The sequence below is a fragment of the Vanacampus margaritifer genome, chromosome 6 (assembly GCF_051991255.1).
Source record: "Vanacampus margaritifer isolate UIUO_Vmar chromosome 6, RoL_Vmar_1.0, whole genome shotgun sequence".
Lineage (NCBI taxonomy): Eukaryota > Metazoa > Chordata > Actinopteri > Syngnathiformes > Syngnathidae > Vanacampus > Vanacampus margaritifer.
In genome coordinates, this window is record NC_135437.1 from 7,259,432 (window position 1) to 7,280,783 (window position 21,352).

The 21,352-nt window shown below is 38.8% G+C and overlaps 2 protein-coding genes across 2 annotated transcripts; one reads left to right on the plus strand and one right to left on the minus strand.

Moving 5' to 3' along the window:
- Positions 1–657: 657 nt before the first annotated feature.
- On the plus strand, positions 658–4,118 carry LOC144054157 (uncharacterized). The gene is made up of 2 exons (XM_077569297.1): positions 658–1,074; positions 1,817–4,118. Exons 1-2 carry the CDS (start codon positions 951–953, stop codon positions 3,277–3,279), a joined length of 1,587 nt encoding a protein of 528 aa, XP_077425423.1. The 5' UTR covers positions 658–950; the 3' UTR covers positions 3,280–4,118.
- Positions 4,119–13,817: 9,699 nt separating this feature from the next.
- LOC144054161 (HUWE1-associated protein modifying stress responses-like) lies at positions 13,818–20,331 on the minus strand. The gene is made up of 4 exons (XM_077569302.1): positions 20,249–20,331; positions 19,244–19,519; positions 14,201–14,405; positions 13,818–14,118 (listed from the first exon to the last, which is right to left on the minus strand). Exons 1-4 carry the CDS (start codon positions 20,256–20,258, stop codon positions 14,100–14,102), a joined length of 510 nt encoding a protein of 169 aa, XP_077425428.1. The 5' UTR covers positions 20,259–20,331; the 3' UTR covers positions 13,818–14,099.
- Positions 20,332–21,352: the final 1,021 nt, after the last annotated feature.

Genomic DNA, 21,352 nt, shown 5'->3' on the forward strand with positions numbered 1-21,352 from the left:
GATGCATATGAAGCTCTCTGGCACAATCTCCCATATTTGCTGCACCATCAGTCACTAGACATGTCACTTTTTCACTGATACCCCACTCAGACATTAGCGAAGTTTTCATAGAAGCCATGTTTGCTGCAGTGTGTGTCTCAGGGAAATGTTGCACCCCCAGTACAACTGATTGGAGAGACGTGGTTTCATCAAAGAAATGACATGTGACAGCTAGATAGGCATCAGTATTGATGGAAGTCCACATATCTGATGTCAAACTACATGCAGATGCTTTTGCCACAATGGCTTTTGTTTTATCCTTGGTTTCCTTGTACCTTTTTTCCACCATGGTTTTCAAAGTCTAAAAAAAAGGTATAATTTATTGAATTGAAAAGTATTGAAATGGTTCATCCGATAATATAGTGCTTCATGTTGTGACATACATACCTGCCGTGTAGGTACAACGTAGGAAGGAGCTAAAGCTTTCATAAGCTTTTTGAATCCACTGCCGTCCACCAAGGAAAACGGCTGGGAATCCTCAATTACCATATCGACCAACAGCTCAGCCAAGTCAACCTTCTCAGCTAAGCCGAATCATTTCCTGAATCAGTCACGTGGTACATCCGCTTCGCGGGTTTTCAAACGTCACCAAGTACGTCATCAACACGCGCATCGACTGCGCCGTTCATGAACCACTCATCTACATTAGTCGGTACACGCTTCAGGGATTCGACCCGAGAAGTACGAATTTCGTACTGAACGGACTTAAACATCGACACTGTGCCTCCGTCACTTCTTTATTGAAGTCAAACTTAATTGCTACATTTCGTGTCTGATTAAATCGTATCAGACAGTGCTCGTCGAAATCTCTCGGCCCTGTTTATGTTAGCCTAGCTTAGCTTAGCTTGCTAGCCGCCAAAAAGGATACGGCCGTCAAATGTGTGCGTAAAGTGTCGTGATTTGGTGTGAAAATGTGCGCAAGAACGAAAGTCAAGTACGAAGAGGAGCTTTGTGGAGCACAAGAGGAGAATGAGCGACAACGTCAACTACTGGACGCTGTTTGCAAGCAGCCTCGAGTTGTGTTGAACAGAGCGGGTTTGTCACTTGTTTAATTCATACTTTTCAACAATATGTCCGTATTTATTTTTGAAAGGAATCTTCATCCGGGCACGTTGTTACGTACAATTACAGTTTTTCCTCAGTCGCCATGGACTATATGCACAAATCAGTTCCGCATTCGACGTACGAGTGCACCCAACCTTCCGGTGCGGGGAGACTTTAGCGGAGCGCACAGTTGATGTGATGTAAAACTCTTAAGCCTAAATCTTTAATCCACTGAAAAAGAACAGGAGTCGCTTCTTGCTTTAATACTATGTCATCCGAATTTTAAAACGACTAATTAGATCACCCAGAGCCGTAATTTTAACGGCTTGAGCTCTTGTAATGATGTAATTGCTTAAAATGATTATTACACGTCAATACAAGCCGTTTGAGTAGCTACTAAAGCTATTTTGTTTATTAGATTTTTTAAAATGTAAATTATGTATTGTAGCTCCTCTCCCGGGACTACTGGAGTCCGTCCACACAGTGGTTGGTGTTTTCATCCCTAATATTCAATGTTTGTATATCATTTTTTTTTTATTATATCCGGAACAATCAGGGTTACAAAGTTATGATAAGTGATTTCTGGAACAAAATGAAGACTGAGACGATACGTAACATTCGCCGGATTTGTTATTCTTTCACGGATTTGGCCCATGTGATAATCTTAAATATAAAATACATAACATCCCAATAAATGGACTTTACGAAACCATGTGTATCTTGTGTCCCGCAGACATCAGTGAAAAATATCTTTGTCCTGAGCGGAGGGAGCCAGAGTTCCCTTGTGTGAAAGAGGAGGAGGAGGATTTGCAGCCTCTTCAAGTTAAAGAAGAGGAGCAGCCACAGCCTCTTCAAGTTAAAGAAGAGGAGCAGCCACAGCCTCCCAACATAAAAAAAGAGGAGTGGCTGCCGCCATACATTAAAGAGGAGGAGCATTTCACAGAGTTGCCCGTGACTGCTGTCCATTTGAAGACTGAAGATGAATGTCAATATGCAGAGAACAAAGGGGCGGAGCTTCCAAGCAGCAGCTCAAGACAACAAATAACAACAGAAGATGATGAGGACCAAGCAGACAATCGGTTACCTCCAACGTCAGATGGTGAAGACGCGTCACACTCTCCTCACACTAGTGACTATGAACAGTTTGACGGTGATGTGACATGTCACACTGACAGCAAACGTTGGAAATGTTCTCAGTGTGGGAAAACTTTTGGCTACAAGTGTCATTTGAGAACCCATTTGATTGGCCACGTTGGCGAGAAGCCTTTTGCCTGCCCAGTTTGTGGTCAAATTTTTGCTCAGAAGGGAAAGTTAAAAATACACATAAGAACCCACACTGGAGAGAAGTATTTTGCCTGCTCAGTTTGTGGTCAAATTTTTGCTCACAAGGGAAACTTAAAAATACACACAAGAACCCACACTTGCGAGAAGCCTTTTGCCTGCTCAGTTTGTGGTCAAATTTTTGCTCACAAGGGAAACTTAAAAATACACACAAGAACCCACACTTGCGAGAAGCCTTTTGCCTGCTCAGTTTGTGGTCAAACTTTTGCTCACAAGGGAAGCATAAAAAGACACACAAGAACCCACACTGGCGAGAAGCCTTTTGCTTGCTCAGTTTGTGGTCAAACTTTTGCTCGCAAGGGAAGCTTAAAAAGACACACAAGAACCCACACTGGCGAGAAGCCTTTTGCTTGCTCAGTTTGTAGTCAAACTTTTGCTCGCAAGGGACGCTTAAAAATACACACAAGAACCCACACTGGAGAGAAGGCTTTTCCCTGCTCAGTTTGTGGTCAAAATTTTGCTGACAAGCGAAACTTAAAAATACACACAAGAACCCACACTGGAGAGAAGCCTTTTGCCTGCTCAGTTTGTGGTCAAAATTTTGCTGACAAGGGGAGCTTAAAAATGCACACAAGAACCCACACTGGAGAGAAGCCTTTTGCCTGCTCAGTTTGTGGTCAAAATTTTGCTAAGAAAGAAAACTTAAAAAGACACACAAGAATCCACACTGGAGAGAAGCCTTTTCCCTGCTCAGTTTGTGGTAAAAATTTTGCTCGGAAGGGATGCTTAGCAATGCACATGAGAACCCACACTGGAGAGAAGCCTTTTACCTGCTCACTTTGTTGTCAAAGATTCCCAAGTAAGGCTGAAGCTAAGAGGCACACGTGTGCTGGTGAGAATAGCAGCGATGAATGAAGCTAGATATGATCTCATTTATGAATTTACATTTAAAATGGTGCAGAAATTTCCAATGATCCGTGTACATGTGTTGTGTGGTGTGTGTCTTACTCTTGACTTACCCTATTTTGTCATTTAAATTCATATTTAAAATGTTACATCAACCTGACAAGGGGCTGCAGATGAAAACTATCTGACGGCTGTAATCTGACATGTTTACTTGTAAATGTCCGTTCATTAGCGCTGTGCTGTGCTGTCACTATCAAATAGTTTTAGAATCGATTAATCAGATTCATTGGAATTTTGCATAACACTGTATTACAAAAGGATTTTCCCCCTGATTATTGTTTATTATTGGTGTTTATTTCATACTTCATATTCTTATAGTGATTTAAAAAGAAAAAAAAGGTGGGGTTGAAGAAAAAAATGGCTCCAAACAATTAGTCGATTATTACAGTAGTTGTCGATTAATTGATTAATTCTGACAGCTCTACTCTGTGCCCTATATATTTTTTTATAATACATTTTCCATGTTTAATATGCATGAAAGGTAATTACAATGACTGATTTTAAATGATCTCTATTTTTGTGCTCTATTTGTATTGCGTGGACGAGTGCTGACAATTCGGGAGAACCTTTGGTTCATTGTGGTGAGATGAAAAAGTGTACCTGATTATGATCCTGAATAAAGTACTGCTCTTCGCATGCCTTCATCTCAACGACGTGCTCACACTCACGACTTTCAAATTTTCAATTCTATTTCAATTCCATTTTCTTACAATAAATCAAAAACAAAGGTCTGCATTTAGTAAATCTACATCTATCAATAAACTGTTTTGCCATTATTAGCAAAGCTTCATTTGCCTTTTTCTGTCTTGTTTTACAATCCCAAATTTAATATTCTTGAAATCTAGTGTCAGTGAATGTGCTTACTCCACTTGCTTATGAAGGGATTTTATTTTTTATTATTTGCAGGAAAATAGCTAAATTTGTTTTCAAAGCTTGATATTGATGAGATTGGGAGTGGGACTTAATAGGTTTTTCTTCCTCCAACTCCTTTTCAGGCTAGGTTTAGTTGAGTATTGTCTGGAAAAATTGATATAGTGTTGATGTTGATTGCGGCCTTAAATAAATGAACAAATGAAATGAAATAAATGGGGAAACAAGTTTTTATTTTGGATATGTGCAAAATCACGGAATTCGTCAATCGAAGGCAAGATTGTCTCCTTCCTGAAAACGTTTGCTTTAAAAAAATTAAATACTTTTTTTTATACAGTATCTTAAATTTTTGAGGCAAAATGCCAACATTTAGGGGCAGGCTTGAGCCATGGAACTGATTCTTTAGTGGACCAGTACTTGATTAATTTGCAACATATGTGCGTGTGAAAAAAAAGTGTTCTTTTGAAGGTTCTTGAGCACATTTAAGAATGTTCATCGCCCACCCCAGATGGTCGTCACGGAATTTAAATGTATTTATTTTTTACCCCACGTCCCATAATCTACTGTACTTGTATACTGTAGTTTTATGATGAGATTACGATACCCCATTTTGCCGAATGTGCTACTGACAATTGCATCTCATTAACACATTCTTGTTAATACAGAAACACAAGGAACAAATGGAATCTGGAGAGTAAGGCTCTTTCTGTTGCCAAATGCTGATCATCTTGCGGTTCCATCGGCTTCACAATGCTGTCAACTAACCAGAATTGCTTTGGGTTATGTACAGACTATTGATTTGCACAGTGAGATTGTATTTGTGTTTTATTTTTTGTGTATGCAGAAAATCAATGTGTAATATTGCTTCGTTGGTTGTGCAGTATTGTAGCGTTAAATATAAAAAATACTAAGTGCTTTTTTCAAAAAATATTTACATTCTGGCAGCTTTATGCCAGTGACGTTTTTGTCATGAGTTATCTCTTGCACAAACACAGACATAACAAACTTTTGTATACACGCAGTATAACAAATCAAACTATATATAAAAAAAATAGCACAATTAAATACCTAGCCAGATTAAAACATATATATAAACTTGTTGAACCAGTACTGATATAATATTGTTAGATTTTTTTATTGTTATTATTATTATTATTTTCCAGGGACCCCAAGTCATGAGCTACTAGGGGCAACCTCCTCTCGATGTTTTGTGCAGTTATCATGGACTCTTCCAGAGTTTAATAACTACATTTGCCAAAGCTTCCCCTCTGTTAGCCTAAACGTAGTTGGCTTTCACCTGGCAAGAGCTGACAAATCGAGGCTTCTGAGTAAAATTCAGGCCAATACTTTGAAGGACCTCAGAAAAGCAGTTGGCAGAAGCAGAATATATATTCTTCCCCAGACAAATATTTCACTGCCAATAGAGGTTAGTGTTTGTCTTTGTATTGATCAAACATTCCTTTTTTTATATTAGCGTAGTGACTTACTAATAAGACAGTTTGTGTTGACTTACTATTAAAACAGTTTGTGTTGTCAACTTAGATCACTGAATCTGAAAGGACACCAGAGACAATTGCTTCTACAACTGCTACCACAACAGCCTGCAGACCGGAACCGGAAGTCTCACACAATAATCAATCTCAATCGCTTTCATCATCAGCTCTCAGATCTCTAGCCTCAGCTGCAGTCCCTCAGGTCATGTTCTCTACTTCCTGGAGCACTAATACACTCGCCATTTTTCACATCTAACATCAATTCTACATTGCAATATATTTTTTTTTAATCTAAAGAAACTGAATTTCGATATTTATTTAGTTTGAATTTACAGGTTTTCCTATAAAAAAAAAAGATTTAATTTTCAAAAATAGACTGTTCTTACCTGAATGTAAAAATAACATAAAATCTCTGTAACTCTGACACAATATTTCACAACTTAATATTTCTGTTGTTTTACAGAAAAACTTATTAGTAATGCATATATTTATTATTAAAATAGGTTCACAAATAAATCGTAATTCCTCAAATATTTGTCTGTTATTTAAGGCAATAACCTCTCAAATTTATGCAACATTAAAACCCTTTAAAAATGAGAGACATTTACAATTTCTGAGAAATGAATACTAAAAATATATAATTGTACAATAAATTCTTAATTAGTTGACTAGATGGTAGCATTCATTGACATTGTATTAACATTTATTTTGAAAGGACATCTAAAGATGCATAGGGAAAGGGGAAAATATGAGAGGATAAATAATATGCAAAGCAAATAATTGCAATTGATTTAGGGATGCCATGGGGCATCAGCGCTACCAACTAAGTATACATTTCATGTGATCTAAAATTGCTAAAAACTGCAGCGACATGGTTCAGTGGTAAAGTTGTTGGCTAGTATCCATTAAATTGTGGGTTTGATCCCCTTTGTGACCATAAGGAAGTATCCTTGAGCAATATACTGAACTCCTGATCCTGCATCATCAGAAGGTGAATGAGTAGTCAAAATGTAAAGCTGTTTGAGGGCATCATAAGGTGGAAAAATGCTATGTATGGTAAATGAATTACAGTACCATAATGTAAATTGTTGCAATTTTAAACCCAATATCTAGTTTTTCAACAGTTTTTTTTTACATGTTTTGGAAGCTGAATCACATTATTTTTGTCATAGCCTATACTGTTAGGGTGACCAAAAAAAAGGGAACTTTTTTTTAACAATCCAATAAAACCAAGTGTGATGGAAGAAACATATTTTGTTCATAGTAATTGAAACCTTAAAACATGCCATTTACAATCAAACAATGATGGAATCCCAGCTGAGCTGTTGCAGCAGTCAATGAGGAATCTCGACAGCAGATTTCAATGGATTTGTACAGGAGGATGTTATCTCCAGGATGTAATAGAAAGAAATTCCAAGTATTGTTTCTTAAATGGCATGTTTTATGAGAAATAATACATTTCTGTTATTTGACTATTTTTTTGGTGCTGGAAAATTCCATTTATTTTTTATTATTTGTATTTTTTTTATAGTGTAGTGCAAGTTCCCAGTCTTTGCCTACATCCATGGACAATGAAGGAAGTGCACCAAGGACGGACTTCAACGCAGTACTCGTAAGTATTTGTGAACAATACTGTATTTTGTGTGTACTTAATAATTCAGACTGAAGAAAATGGTGGTCTAAATGTTAATGATTTAGGTTTGGAAGTAGGGATGCGCGATAATGTCGGTGTCCGATAATTATTGACCAATTTGACGTCAAACAGATAAACCAGATAATGAAGAAATCCGCTGATAGTTATCAGCAATTATCAATCAATTTGACATCATATATATATATATATATATATATATATATATATAAACCAGATAATAAAGAAATCCACCAATATTAATATCATGTCACGTTGCTCCATCTGTTGTGCTTGTGCCCAACCACTCCCCTCTTCTATGGCAGTGTCACATATTTGTCACGTCATAATGCGCACAACCTCATGTTCACAGACGATGCATTATGGCGACATGGCAGTCGCCATTGTGGGCTTTCTTTACTGTATCTCCCCAAAATGTTACTCTTATAGTTTTTTGTTGCATTTTTTAAACATGACTGTTTTGTTTTGGCAAACTCAAAATGGATTACTGGTTGTCTGAAGCAGAGATATCAAGAAAATTCAGCTTCATGGTGCTTTACACAATGTTTCATTGTATTTGTAGTATGTTAGAATTATAGTAGGACTCAAAAGTAAACACACACAAGTTAATTTTGGAAACAATTATCAACTTATTGGTTATCGACATCGACACTTTCTAAATTATTGGTTTATCGGTATTGTTTGAAAATAGCATTATTGTGCATCCCTATTTGGAAGTCACCCTTTCTGTGTACACCTCAATAGAAGAGAGCTGAATGTAAGTCAAGTTTGGATCCTGCACAGTGGCTCAATGCTGGGACCCCAGATGTGATGATAAATAATCAGTCATATTGAGCATGTTCTAGAAATATGACTATAGGCTTTATCATTTTATGCCATTATCACATGCACCATTTCTATTTTTCAAGCTCTTCTACAGAGCAACATGTGCAACCTATGAACAGGTATTTTGTAGGTTTAGAAACAGGAGCCACGTGTTGCATTGTATTCTATTCAATGTCAATTCTGTCCTCAACACTTGTGCTGTATACTGTATATTGACAGAGGGCTAAACATCCCTCTCATCGATTATGCCGGACAACACAAAGTTTTTCCTTTACGATAGTTATGAAACTATATGACAAATACAGAAAACAAAGGAGTAGTCAAAATTTCTGTGAAAAAAAATGACTGAATGAATCACAATAAATGAGATACACATGCATAAATGAAATCTCCGTACATCTAGCTAAATCACAATGTAGTACTTCTATAATACAAACGGTTTAGGTCTCCGGGATTCCTGTGTGTAATTATGACTTGTGTAATCATATTTTGTAGGACTCCTGCCAATGACTTTTTTATTGATGATACTGAAGAAGATGGGGGAGATGATGACATCATTGCAGATCCTTTTGAAAATGACAGTCCTCTAGTAAGTTATAACTTAAAAATAAATTTCTGTAGTTGTTTTTGACTGCATTTAAATTTTTTATGAATGAATGATTTTGCCACTTTCTACCAGTGTTTCTGCCATTCATTTCTAATGTACTGTTCTTTTCATATATATTAGGAAGAAGTGGATCTTGTCACTATCTTGAGGACTTATCACGAGGATCACATTTCTGGCACTATGGCATCCACCATTTGTATCAGAAGGAGTAAGCTTCTAGAGAGTGCCATTAAAGCACTCTCTAGAGTGAGTTTTTGTTGGAGCCATCCACCACACATCGAGTTTGTAGGAGAAGATGCAGATGATATGGGGGGACCGCAGCGTGAATTTTTCAGGTCTGAATGCTAATACCATTTTATACATATTTTGTAAACATTTATTCTGGTGAACAGCACAGTAATACAAATTGTTGGTCCTTGTGCACTGGTTAGCATGTCTATCTCATAGTTCTGTGGTTCATGGTTTGATTGTGGATCCGGCCTGTGTGGAGTTTGCAACTTTGCATGTTCTCTCGGTTCCTGTGTGGGTTTCCTCTCACATTCCAAAAACATGCATGGTAGGCCAATTGAACACTCCAAATTTCTGTAGGTGTAATTGTGACTCTGAATGGTTGTTTGTCTATGTGTATCCTGCGATTGGCCGGTGACCAGTTCAGGGTTGATACCCTGATTCCGGCCAAAGACAGCTGGGATGGCTTCCAGCAAGCCTGCAACCCTAGTGAGCATAAGCAGTTTGGAAGTTTAATTAATGTCTTTTTTTTGTTTTCCTAGACTCCTGATGATAGAGGTACAGACCTCTCTCGGATTTTTGAGGGAAAGGCCGGTCAGGTCTTCGTTATGACCAAAAAGCTCTTGACCAGCAAAAATATTTCAGAGGTGGCAAACTTATTGCTTGGTCAGTTGCTCATGGTGGTCCATGCATCAAGGCCCTGGATCCTTGCCTCTTTCAGTTGATGTGCGGCCAGGAGCCAGCACTGGAGCAGTTTGACTGGAATGTGTTGCCTGACCCAGATGTGCAAAGCAAAGTCATGAGGGTACTTAACGGTTATCATGTAAACATGTATTGAGATTTGTAATTTAAAAAAAATCTGCCACCAGTTGTTGCATTTAATTCTATGGGTGGAAAAAAAACAAAGGTCAATCTGAGACTGAGCAGCATTGTTCCCACTCATGTTTCTCTCTAAGATTCAACAGTGCAAGACAACAGAGGACATGACAACACTCCGCCATGACTTAGGGGACTGGATTTCTGAGTGTGGCATCCCAGGAATATCCAATGCTCATGTTGAAGACATACCAACAATTTATGCATATGTGGTAAAGCACTACATCTTTCTCAGGTAAAAACATACGCAAAGTAAACAAGATTCACATCTTTAAACACAATGAAACAGTGCCACTCCAAAACATAAATTTACAGTATACTGTCAGTAAGATGGGGGCTTTAGGACCCAGATGCGGGAAGGCAGGGCAAGGAGGCAGAGGTGCAGTCCAAAAAGACGTTTTAATATCTAATCAAAAAAAAAACTAACTTCAAAATACAAAATAACCTGAACTAACAAAACCTGAAGCAAAACATGAAAAAACAACTAAGGCGAGACTAACAACATGACATGGATCCGGATAAGGCAAAGAGGTCAGCGTGACGTGGCGAAAGACTTACGAACGTGGCAACAGCAAAAATGAACCGACACAGACAGGGGGGAGACAACCGACTAAATACACCAACACTAATGACATGACAAGACACACCTGGCTGAGGGCACTGATTGGATGACACATGAGGGTAATGGGGAAAGGTGGACACAATCAAGTTTGACACAGACACCACACGAGGAAGGGCAAGTGACCAGAAACGAGAGGAGTCAGACTTTTCACAATAAAACAGGAAATGACAAGACAAGGGGAAAACATGACAGGGAGTAAACAAGACTGAAAGTAAACATGACATATACTACTACTTACAAAATGATGTGTCTATATTAAACTGACCCTGCCTTTAGTAGCTTATATTTTGAAATTTAAAACATAAATAAAATATTGGACTGCATTTTTTTTTGAATCAATAACTAATATAAATGTACTTTTTTGGGGACAGTTTGATGGTTTGGCAGTACAGTATCAACAATAATACAACCGCATGTCGCAAATTACCAATAAAAAAATTATAATGTTACTGTTACAAATTACAGAGACAGACACAATCTCCCAGAAGAGCAACAGTTGGACATTTGTTTGTCATTTACAAAACTAGAGAGAGATGAAATTAAATCTTTTAAAGGTTCAAGTATAGGGACTTTGTTTTCTTTCTGTCCTGGTCATGAATGCTAAAATGCCAAGCCATTATAAACAGATAGTTATGACGTAAAAATAAAGTTATTACTTACAAACAATACAGTCATATGAATTTTGGCCCAGTTATTCATTCTTTTTTTTAATGTTCCAAATGCATGGTTTCTTTCTGTTGTCTTCTAGAACTGCCAGTATGATACACCAGTTCACAGAGGGAATGAACGCATTCGGAAAGTTGTGGGACATTGTCAAGCAAAACTGGATTGCCTTCTTGCCTTTGTTCACCAACATGCATGAACCTTTGTCAAAGGCAGCCTTCAAAGCCCTCCTCACTTATAATTACAGTAGCAGAGGAACCAACCATCGGCAGGCAGAGTAGGACACCATCTACAGCTGGGAAATGATTTTGAATATGATTGAAGGTATCTAAGCATTTGTAGCACCAAATATACAATATAATGCCCTACACAAACAAAATGTCACGCTTAAAATATACTTTGATATACCACAAATTGTTGTTGTGAGATGTTTTGCCATTTGAAGACAATGCACATACCAAAACAAGTGCTTACAAAATGTAATTTAGTCAAATATAACTTTATTTTCATGTATGTTCACATACAGATGAAGTTCCTGCACTTGGCTTTCAGACCAAAGTCTGCATCGACTTCTATGAATGGCATGAGGGCATGCGCCATTTGCCCTATGCATCAACCTGCATGATGTGCTTGTACCTGCCAAGAGGTGTTACTCAGGAGGACGAACTGCATCAGATGCTTTCCCAGGCAATAGGAGACTCTTTCGGATTTGGAAAGGTCTAATCATTGTCAGTCAGGCAGTGGGCTACATTGATGTTCTGTCTAGAATGTTTTGTAACTCTGTAGTGCTCACCAAGTCTCTCAAATATGTTATCCTGTTTATTTAATTTTGAACATCCAGGTTGTTAAGTGGCTGTTACACAGCCACTGCTCGTTCAAGGTCTTCATCGTTTGCTTGTAACTGGGTGAGCTGTATGCCGTGTCTTGCCAAGGCGGCTTCCAGATTTTCTTGACTATAAGGGTCATCTCCAAAGACATTGTTGAGAGCTGTTGATTCCTCCTCACTGTTGGCTAACATTCCCTCCATCCAAATTTGTGTTGGAGTATGGTTGTTTGCTGTTCTCATCCTATGGTTGTTCCAACCACATTTGAGTAAATCCAGTCTTTTTTTTAATTTCTGGCTTGTACACTATTTGTAGTGCCATTTTGTGAATGCCGTCTTCGGGGTTCAATATTTGTTCATTTTCAAACGAACAGAAAAGCATGTAAAAGTAGTGCACAACCTGATGGAAAACATCTTTTCACAGGCGCTCGATACATTGGTTGTGCACAGATTGGCCTGTAATGTGCCTTGCTTGTCCTTCTTGTTGAAGGTTCATTAAAAGAGCAACCATTGTGTTTTCCCCACCATGGTCTGACCTTATTCTGGAGGGCAGCCCATGCAGGCAAGTGGCTTGGACAAAATATTTCAACACTGTCAAAGCTGTGGATGTATGTTATAAGCCTGGAATTACCATCAATACCAGCATGTGTCACAAAACCCCACCTGTAAAACAAATATAAAAACAAGAATGGCTGCTTCGTCACAGGAAAATCATACTTCATTATCATGATATTAATATTTTATATAAAATGATTAATTGGAAAAGCACAGCATAAACTTCAAAATAAATTAATTCCTGGATATAGACGGTGAGCCAGATCATCCCCAAATTATGATCACTTTTTCATAGTCCACCTATGGACATTACCTGAAAACTTAATCTAAATCTGTACATTACTTTATGGGTTATCTTGCTAACCAACAGAAAAACCAAGAATCCCTTGTGATCACATTACCTCATTGGTGGAGATAAAAAGGTGATAGGATGATAACGATAGAGACAGAATGGCCTTGTGGAACAGATTTGACTAATACTACTGTTTCATCCCTGTTTTACTTTTAGGGAGTTGTTATTTTATTTGGTGTCAGGGATTACTGGCAGAGAAGATATTGCTTTGCAATGTAAGCGTACTTGTTAACTTGTAACTTGCATATGGCAATATGGCCATAAGTAACAACATCCTTCTCCTAGTCGCAACTGTGCAAGTAGTGGCCACTGGCGGGAACTTGCACCTAGGCGCCGTCCGATGACATCACTTGTCAGTGACACGCCAGTGTGTTTTTTTTGTGTGTGAACATTTTTATTTACAAATAGCAAAAGCAATTTAAAACAAACATTTCACAGGCAAATCCTTCAATAAACGAGGCCAGTCTTATTGCATGTTTGTGGTTAATCAGTATACAAAAAATAATTATAAGATTTCAATGCGTTTTTTTTTATCCTTTACATTTGTCACAACACGCGTTTGTTGAGTACCGTGAGTGTGTTTGTGTATGCAAAACACGAGTGTTCATGTGGCATGTGCGTGCACAAACAATATATTTTGCTGCTGTGAATTTTGTCTAAGAGCTTGATTATTATTATTAAATGTTTTATCCTTTTAATTTGATACATAAGTCCTCTCAGAGGGTTACTTGAGCCATTTAGACATTTTCAGCAGTAAGAGGTAGACAAAATATTAACTTCTTACTTCTAAAAATAGCCAAATGACTCAAGTATCCCTTTAAACAGATTGGCATTTAAAGTGACATTATAAATACCACATTTCAAACACTCTTTGTAAGACATGTTTTTTTGTGATAAATACCAGTGAAAAGATACAACCATCTCTTTTGCCATGCCTTTATTTACTACTATGTGGTGATTGCAAAAATTAACAGAAGACAGCCAATCAGGAGCTGTTTGGTTACACCTTGATCCAATCGGCCTCAGAAACCCATTGGCGTGCCCGGTTTACTCGATCTTGACATTCAGGAATCAGTTCTTGATGTTATCCCTCGCCCTGGACCAGGAATTGAAGAACCCGACTTGGCGCCCCTCCGGTTCCAAGTTGGGGGCAGCGGTGTTCCCTTCCGACTCGGTAAGGGCACCCTCAAAGGGACGATCCGGGTTAGTATCCCAGTAAGTATCTGCAAAGAAAAAAAAGACAGGAGTCAGCACCCGAGATAGATGGGCCAAAAGGCAGGTAGCAGATTGAGTGTGAGTGCGTACCCATGGGACGGCTGGACACGTCCATGATGACCACGGTCATCATCACCACCATCATCATCATCGCCATCTTCATCATGTCTGGATTCAGTTGTGTCTGTGGAGGAAGGTCTCGGCTGTGCGAGAGCGCGAGTCGGTCTGGATGGCTGCGGTGAGTCAATGTGAGCTGAGGGGCCCTTTTTATATGCTTGCTTAGCTTTCGTTTCGGCTGTTCAAGGCCGTGACATCAACACAGAACAAGCGAGAGAGGCGTGACATGCACACATGACAAAAAGAGTGTGAAAAGAGAAAAAAAAGAGTGTGATAAATGCCAATGTACTCAACAAAAATATAAACGAAACACTTTTGTTTGTGCTCTCATTTTTATGAAATGAACTCAAAGATCTCAAACTTCTTCCACATACACAATATCACGAGTTTTCGGAGTCTAGTGTAAGCACTAGCATTAATTTGATCCACCATTTTAAAATGTTGTCTTTCAATCACGCTTGTTAGTTTTGATTATAGTTGTCAACCACATCCCGCTTTTATTTAGTCCAATTTTAGTTGACTATAAATCTAGCATGGTAGTCTTTATTTTAGACCAAGTAAACAACATTTGACCAAAAACTGTCAATATTTTAGTCTAGTTTTATTCAGGACAATCATTTTACCGCTGAATTTTCTTTTGTCAGCAGATTATGTTGAACATTTCGGATCTAAAACTATTTCATGTAAAATTTTCTCTTATCTTTTTGATGAAAAACAAGATGACACACAATGACAGTATATCAACAAGTGGCTACTATGGCTCCATGCTTCGAGCTAATAAATTAGCCAGCATTAGTTAGCGGTCGGATTAATATCATTGTTGGAATGTTATAGCCGTTGGTTTAATATTACGTTATAACTATTTTTTTTTTAACCGTTCACCGTGAATCCACCTCCTGTCTGTCCCATGTGTTTGCTTGCGCATGTTGCACTCGCTAGCTACAGATTTGAAAAGGGGGCGTGTCACTGTGTGTCACATGACAATGTCACAGTGACAGATTAGCACAGACAAGATTTTACAAAATCATATAATTTCCGTCTCGTTTTTGTTCATGAACTAAAATGTCCCTTGATTTTCGTCTCATCTTCATGAGTCGATGAAAATGCATTAGTCGCAGTTATTGCTTAATAATGAGGGTTTTAGTCTCGTCCTGTCGAAGTCCGGTGAAAAATGTGTGTTGATGAAATTATTTTTGTTTGGTTTTCGTTGACGAAATTAACACTATAAGGCACACCTGTGCACTAATCATGGTGTCCAATCAGCATCTTGATATGGCGAACCTGTGAGGTGGGAAGGATTATCTCGGCAAAGGAGACGTGCTCACTGTCACAGATTTAGACTGTTTTGTGAAGAACATTTTAGAGAAATGGTGCTGTTGTGTAAGTGGAAGAAGTTTTAGATCTTTGAATCATCTCATAAAAAATGGGAGCAAAAACAAAAGTGTTGCGTTTATATTTTTGTTGAGTTATGCATGCACCAATGTTTTAAAATTTAGGGAGTGAATGTAAACGGTCAGGAAAAATAAAGCGAAGAAAATGATAACTGGACTTTCATTTGTATGACACTTTTCTCCCTCCAAGTTCTTTTAAGTAAAGTACAGACAGCAAAAAAAAGTATTAGCAAGTAATTATTTGTCCTTGTCGAGTTCCCAGCATTGCTGGCAGCCGTCATTTGTTCCACACAGGTTGTGATTTTGTATCCAGCTCAGGATGGGAGAGTTGCTCGTATCTGTCTTTGACTCAAGGCTAAAGGTCGATCTTGCTTTAAATGTGTATATTTAGCATCCTGGAAATCATTAGTACAACAATGTCATCTGAGAGAGACATTAAGGAGAATGAGCCAGCAAATACAAATGTTTTAAAAAGCAGATGTTGTGTTGTTACATTAGGGCGATATTTGCGTGTTTTGCCAATAACGAGCTTCCGTTTGCCGAAGTGTGTCTTTATTTTCATTGGAAATGTGAATGCTGAAATGCTGAATGGAAAAATATAGAAACGTGAAATCATATTGAACAAAAAGTTGTTGAAGATATGAAGTTAAGTTGAATGATGTTGAAATATTTGGATTGATATTAAATGCAATTGAACGATATAGAATTAACTAGAAGGGTAGTGGCCAAATGCATGCATTGAATGATGTGGAATGATATTGAATGAGGTGAAATGTTATTGGTGAAAATGTGCAATATGTGAGTGAAAATCAGGGAATTGAATGATTTAAACGATATGGAAATAGATAAAATTATATCGAATTGAATGACTTGAATTGGAACGATTCGAGCTCTAATCCAAACCAATACATCTTTAAAAAAAATTGTACAACATTTTGGCACAAAAAAAATGGCATGTGCTAATTGGGGGAGTGTTGACCACTGATGTCAAGGTGACTTGAATGGGCTAAACATTTTTAATTTCAACTGAATTGTTGAACGTCTTCGATTGAATTTGGATTTTTGCCATGAAAAAGGTTGAATTGTGGGAAACCGGTGAAAGTTAGGAATGAGAAAAGTAATAGCCCACAAAGCGTGAATTTTTGGAACATGTTGAAGTTGGAATGGTTTGAATCAGTTGAGAAATGTAGAAGTAGTTAAAGGACAAAAATGGTGGGGTAAAACATACTTGCATTTCATTGTGGTTTTACAATTAGTTTAGTTTAAACACGGGGTACTCGTCAGGTGCAAGATTAAAAAATAGATCACAATAATGCATGCTGGAAAGGTCTTCATTTCTCAGGTCAGAATTGAAATGAGCAAAACATTACATGTGCATTTCTCAGGGCAATTTGTACAAATCGCAAAAGATCCCCTGCAAAAGTTATTTTGTTTCTCAAAATCCAGAGCACGCGGCTCAAAAGTAAACATTTGTTTCACTGAACATGTCAAAATGTGTCAGTCTGAACAAATCATAAAATTGCTTAGTCACGTTGTCAACCGAACCGTGTCGTCTGAAGGGACGCTCTGATGACAAATTCAGTGTTCTAAATTGAAAGCTGGGCAAGATTCACGTTTGATTTTCCGCCGGCGTCACGCCAAAACCTTCGTGCCAAAATTTGATCCATTTCATATTGCTTTCACAAATCTATATCCCATTGGAAAGGTTTATAAAACTGGCGAGACCAGCGATGTTGTTTGGGCTGAGGAAAGGCGGGAGGCGGAGCTAGAGGTGGCAGAGATGAAGATGGTTTGGAGAGATAGCGAGTACGTTGGCAAGCCGGCCCGCTTGTGGCGGTTTTCGTCTCCACTGCCGAGTTCGACCCATTTTGCCACGTTTCCATCCACACGTCAACGCCTTGCGACGGCTTCTGTGATGTTCCTGCGGTGGAAACGCGGCGGCTTATGAGGCTGTTGTTAACCACACTTGATAACTGATAACCCGGCAACCCATCCTTAGCAGCTTTAACTCATCAGTTTGGGTAGTTTTGACCTGTTGGGATTAAAATCTCGACCCAATGGTTTGGGTCAAATCCTCAACCCAATGTGCTGTGCATAACCCAGCACTGGGTTAGCTTTTCCACCCATTTTAACATAGCAGGTTTAAGTATGTAGTAGTTTTGGTGCATTTGTATTGTTTGACACCAAATTGTAATTTTTAATTTTAACGATTAACTCAACTCAATCAATGCAGTCACTGTCACGGCTTGAGAAGGGAGGACCCAGATGCAGTGAGGAAGGCGAGCCACGGCAGGGATGCGGACAACTTTGATTTAATGTGGCGATAATCGCAAACACAAAATCGCGCACACAGGCGGACAAAAGTAAACACACTCAAAATCACGCACACAGGCGGTCAAAAGTAAACACACTCGAAATCACGCACACAGGCGGACGAAAACAAACACAAAATCACGCTCACAGGCGGACAACAAACAAAACCAAAATCACGCTCGATGGCGGCAAAAAGGCAAGTCATGAGAAGCAGGAGAAAATTCTTGTGGGAGCGAAACCAGTCGGGTCAGGAGAGTAGCGTCTCGAGGTAATCACCCGACACTCCTTGCTGTGTCCATCAGGCTTATATTGAGGTCTGATGGCATGATGGGCAGCAGGTGTGTATGGTGGGTGGAGCCCACCAGCTGACCCAAATCATGACAGTCACAGTGGAATGGTCTTGAGGAAAATATGCTTTTAAAAGTACAAGTACAGTATATGTCGATTTAATAAATTGTATATTTAAAAATATTTTTTCCTAAATACGCTAGGTAAGAATAAAACAGTGGTTGAAAGTACAATGCTTGTTAAGGCATTTACGAATAATAAGTTGTTGAGATCGCCGCAGACTCAAGACTGACTCCCACACTCTTGCCTTCTAGAATGAAACTAGTTTTTCCACCTATGTCAACTAGTGACGTCACTATCAAATATTTTTTTAATCGATTACTCAACCAATTATTCTTTCTGCATTAAAGTGTATTACAAAAGCATTTCCCCCCCCCCCATTTTTACCGTTTATTAACCAGCGATTGGTGTTTATTTGGTACTTCCTATCTGTATAGTGATTAAAAAAAGGGGGATTGATGTTACCGATTTGGTTATTGTTTTTCAAAGTAAAAACAGATGTTTGCAAATGTCTTAGTTTGATTAAACAGAAGATAGTCAGTCTTCTTTCATGAATGACTGTATACAGAAATAAGTGAGCAATTACTGTCAATATGCTGAAATCTGTATCTGAATATGTGCGTGCATGAGCAAGTATGTGCCTCAGTATATATACATATTGAGTTCTTCCACATATTGACTCGATTCACAATCATATTACGTTCCCCTTCATCTGACCATTAGCATGGATTTTAAACATAGAAGGGCCAAAACATGCCTTGCGAAAATTTAACTGCACTAAAAAACTAGCCACCAGAGGGTGCTAGAACTGCACAAATAGAAATCAATCAGATTTTTTTTTTCCATGTGCAGCTTTTAATATCGTGACATGATGACGACGATATTTTGTGGCAGTTTTAACATTGCGATATCACGATATTGCCGTTATCGTTACACCCCAACTGTAAACGGTATCCGTACTCACCGTGCAGGGCTATGGCCTCTCTGAAGGGCTGCAGGTCCGTCTCCATGGAGCTGCCCTTCTCGGGCGGCGGCGGCCGGCTGGCGGCTACCACAGCTCCCCGGGGCGGGGCCCAGGACGCCCTGGGAGGGGGGTTCTTGCCGCACAGGAAGCTGATGAGATCCTCCCGCCGGATGGTTCTCCGCCGCTTCTTCACCCAGGCCATCATCTCCTTGTTCCGGCGCTGGTAGCCGATCTGGATCCCCAGGTCGTAGCTGCGCTGGCGGGCCTCCATGCTCTCTAGACCACGACAAAAACAACAACGCTTACTCATGCTCAGCACCGCCGCCCGTAATGACCCAATTCAACACAATGTAAAGAATTGAATTTGCACTACAAAGCTATATGGCAGCAGCGCAAAGAAGACGGTCATAACTACCCAGTAAGCTGTGATTATATTTGTTGTTTTTGCAGAGGATAAAGAATATATGCTTGGAAGTCTTGTTATATGCGCTAGCAGCACCATTTGAGTTCAAAAATCCACTCCTTACACGATTTTAACACCCCAACAGAAATGTTAGTTTTCTATGCCCGTGTGCAGCGTTTAGCATTAAGCTACCAAACTTTCCTCAGACAGTTCTGTGGTGCTTAGTTAAATGCATATCTTTATTCAGTTTAGTTTTACAGAAAACTTACAGTTGGCTTGTAAAGTTCGGAAAGAACAAAGTGCTTGCGATTCAAAATTTTTCTCTCAACTCAAGGAAGAAGAAACGTCCCATCTTGAATAACTCAAGTTACATGCTATGATATATAATCAATCTCTCAATAACTGCCACCTTGCACAGTAGAAATAAACACAATTACAAACAATGCACTGAGACAAAACAAGCATGCTAACCTTGGCCACACAACGTTAAACTTAAGCATAATTCATGTACTCACCCCTCTAGTTATTTGTGAAAACCGCCACTTTGAACAATAGAAATAAACAAACAACTGCAAATGATTTTTTCCGATATCATGACTCACCTTTGTACATGTTAGTAACGGCAGTGGCTGCATTCTGGAAGGAAACCCAGAGGGAAAGACCTTGTTGCTGACATTCTCTGTCTGTGAATCACATTTCACACACATTTCAAATAAAATCTCCCTTCCAATTGTTCTTCACCGATTTCCTCCTTCATTTGTACAAAAAGCAATTAACATTCAACCAAGCAGATTAGAGCCCAATTGATTCGGTTTGTCTATTTTTATCAGCCGCTTTTCAAAATAATCACGATAGAGTAACTTCTGCTCAGTAATTGGAGTCACTGAAAATGTCATTGTGCCATTTGGCCACCAGATGAAGCCAATTCAATTTGATCCAATTAGCATCTAGTGAGCAAATGACCATGTTGTCAAAGTTGTTGACCACAAGTCACGTGCTGCAGATGCTGCTGAGCTGAGCATGATACTGCGATTAGAGCAAAACACAGCACATTATTTGCAGCTCAGAAGCACACATCTCATGACAATAGTTTCCAAAATGTTCAAACTTGCAAGTAGTTTTTTTTAAAAGATACTTACTAAAAGCAGAAAAGCTGCTAAATGCAGAAGAAAAAATAAAAAGCAATTATTGCCAACCCGACTTTTCTTTTGCTGTTCTTAGTGTAAGCAAAGCGCATCCGCAGGGATGGAAGCTAACCTCGGAAAACGTTTTTTTTTTTAAAAAACATAATTTTAAGAATTTGTGGTCTCAGTCCTAACAGACGACAATGCAAACCTCAAGTGTTCGCAGGTCTGCGTGACCCACCTCCCGTCAGTCCCAACGTAAAGTCGTGCGATTGCTTTTGTGGCTTCCGAACATCAAACATCTGGAGCATAAGTAAGGCCAGCTCAGAGTCACACCACGTTTAAGGCAAATCCTCTGCCATTAATCTCATCAAAATGATGAGCCGTCTGTGTTTACTGCAAAACCGCCTGTGTTTTGTTCCTTTCTTTCCAAAATGTCCTCCTGGGATTTTGACCTGTGAAAACCTTACAACAGTATTTGGTACAATTACTTTACTCATTTTTTCTCCACCATAAAAACTACAATACAAATTTTTTTCTCCACCATAAAAATTAAAAAAAGATTTGAACAACCCCAGGACT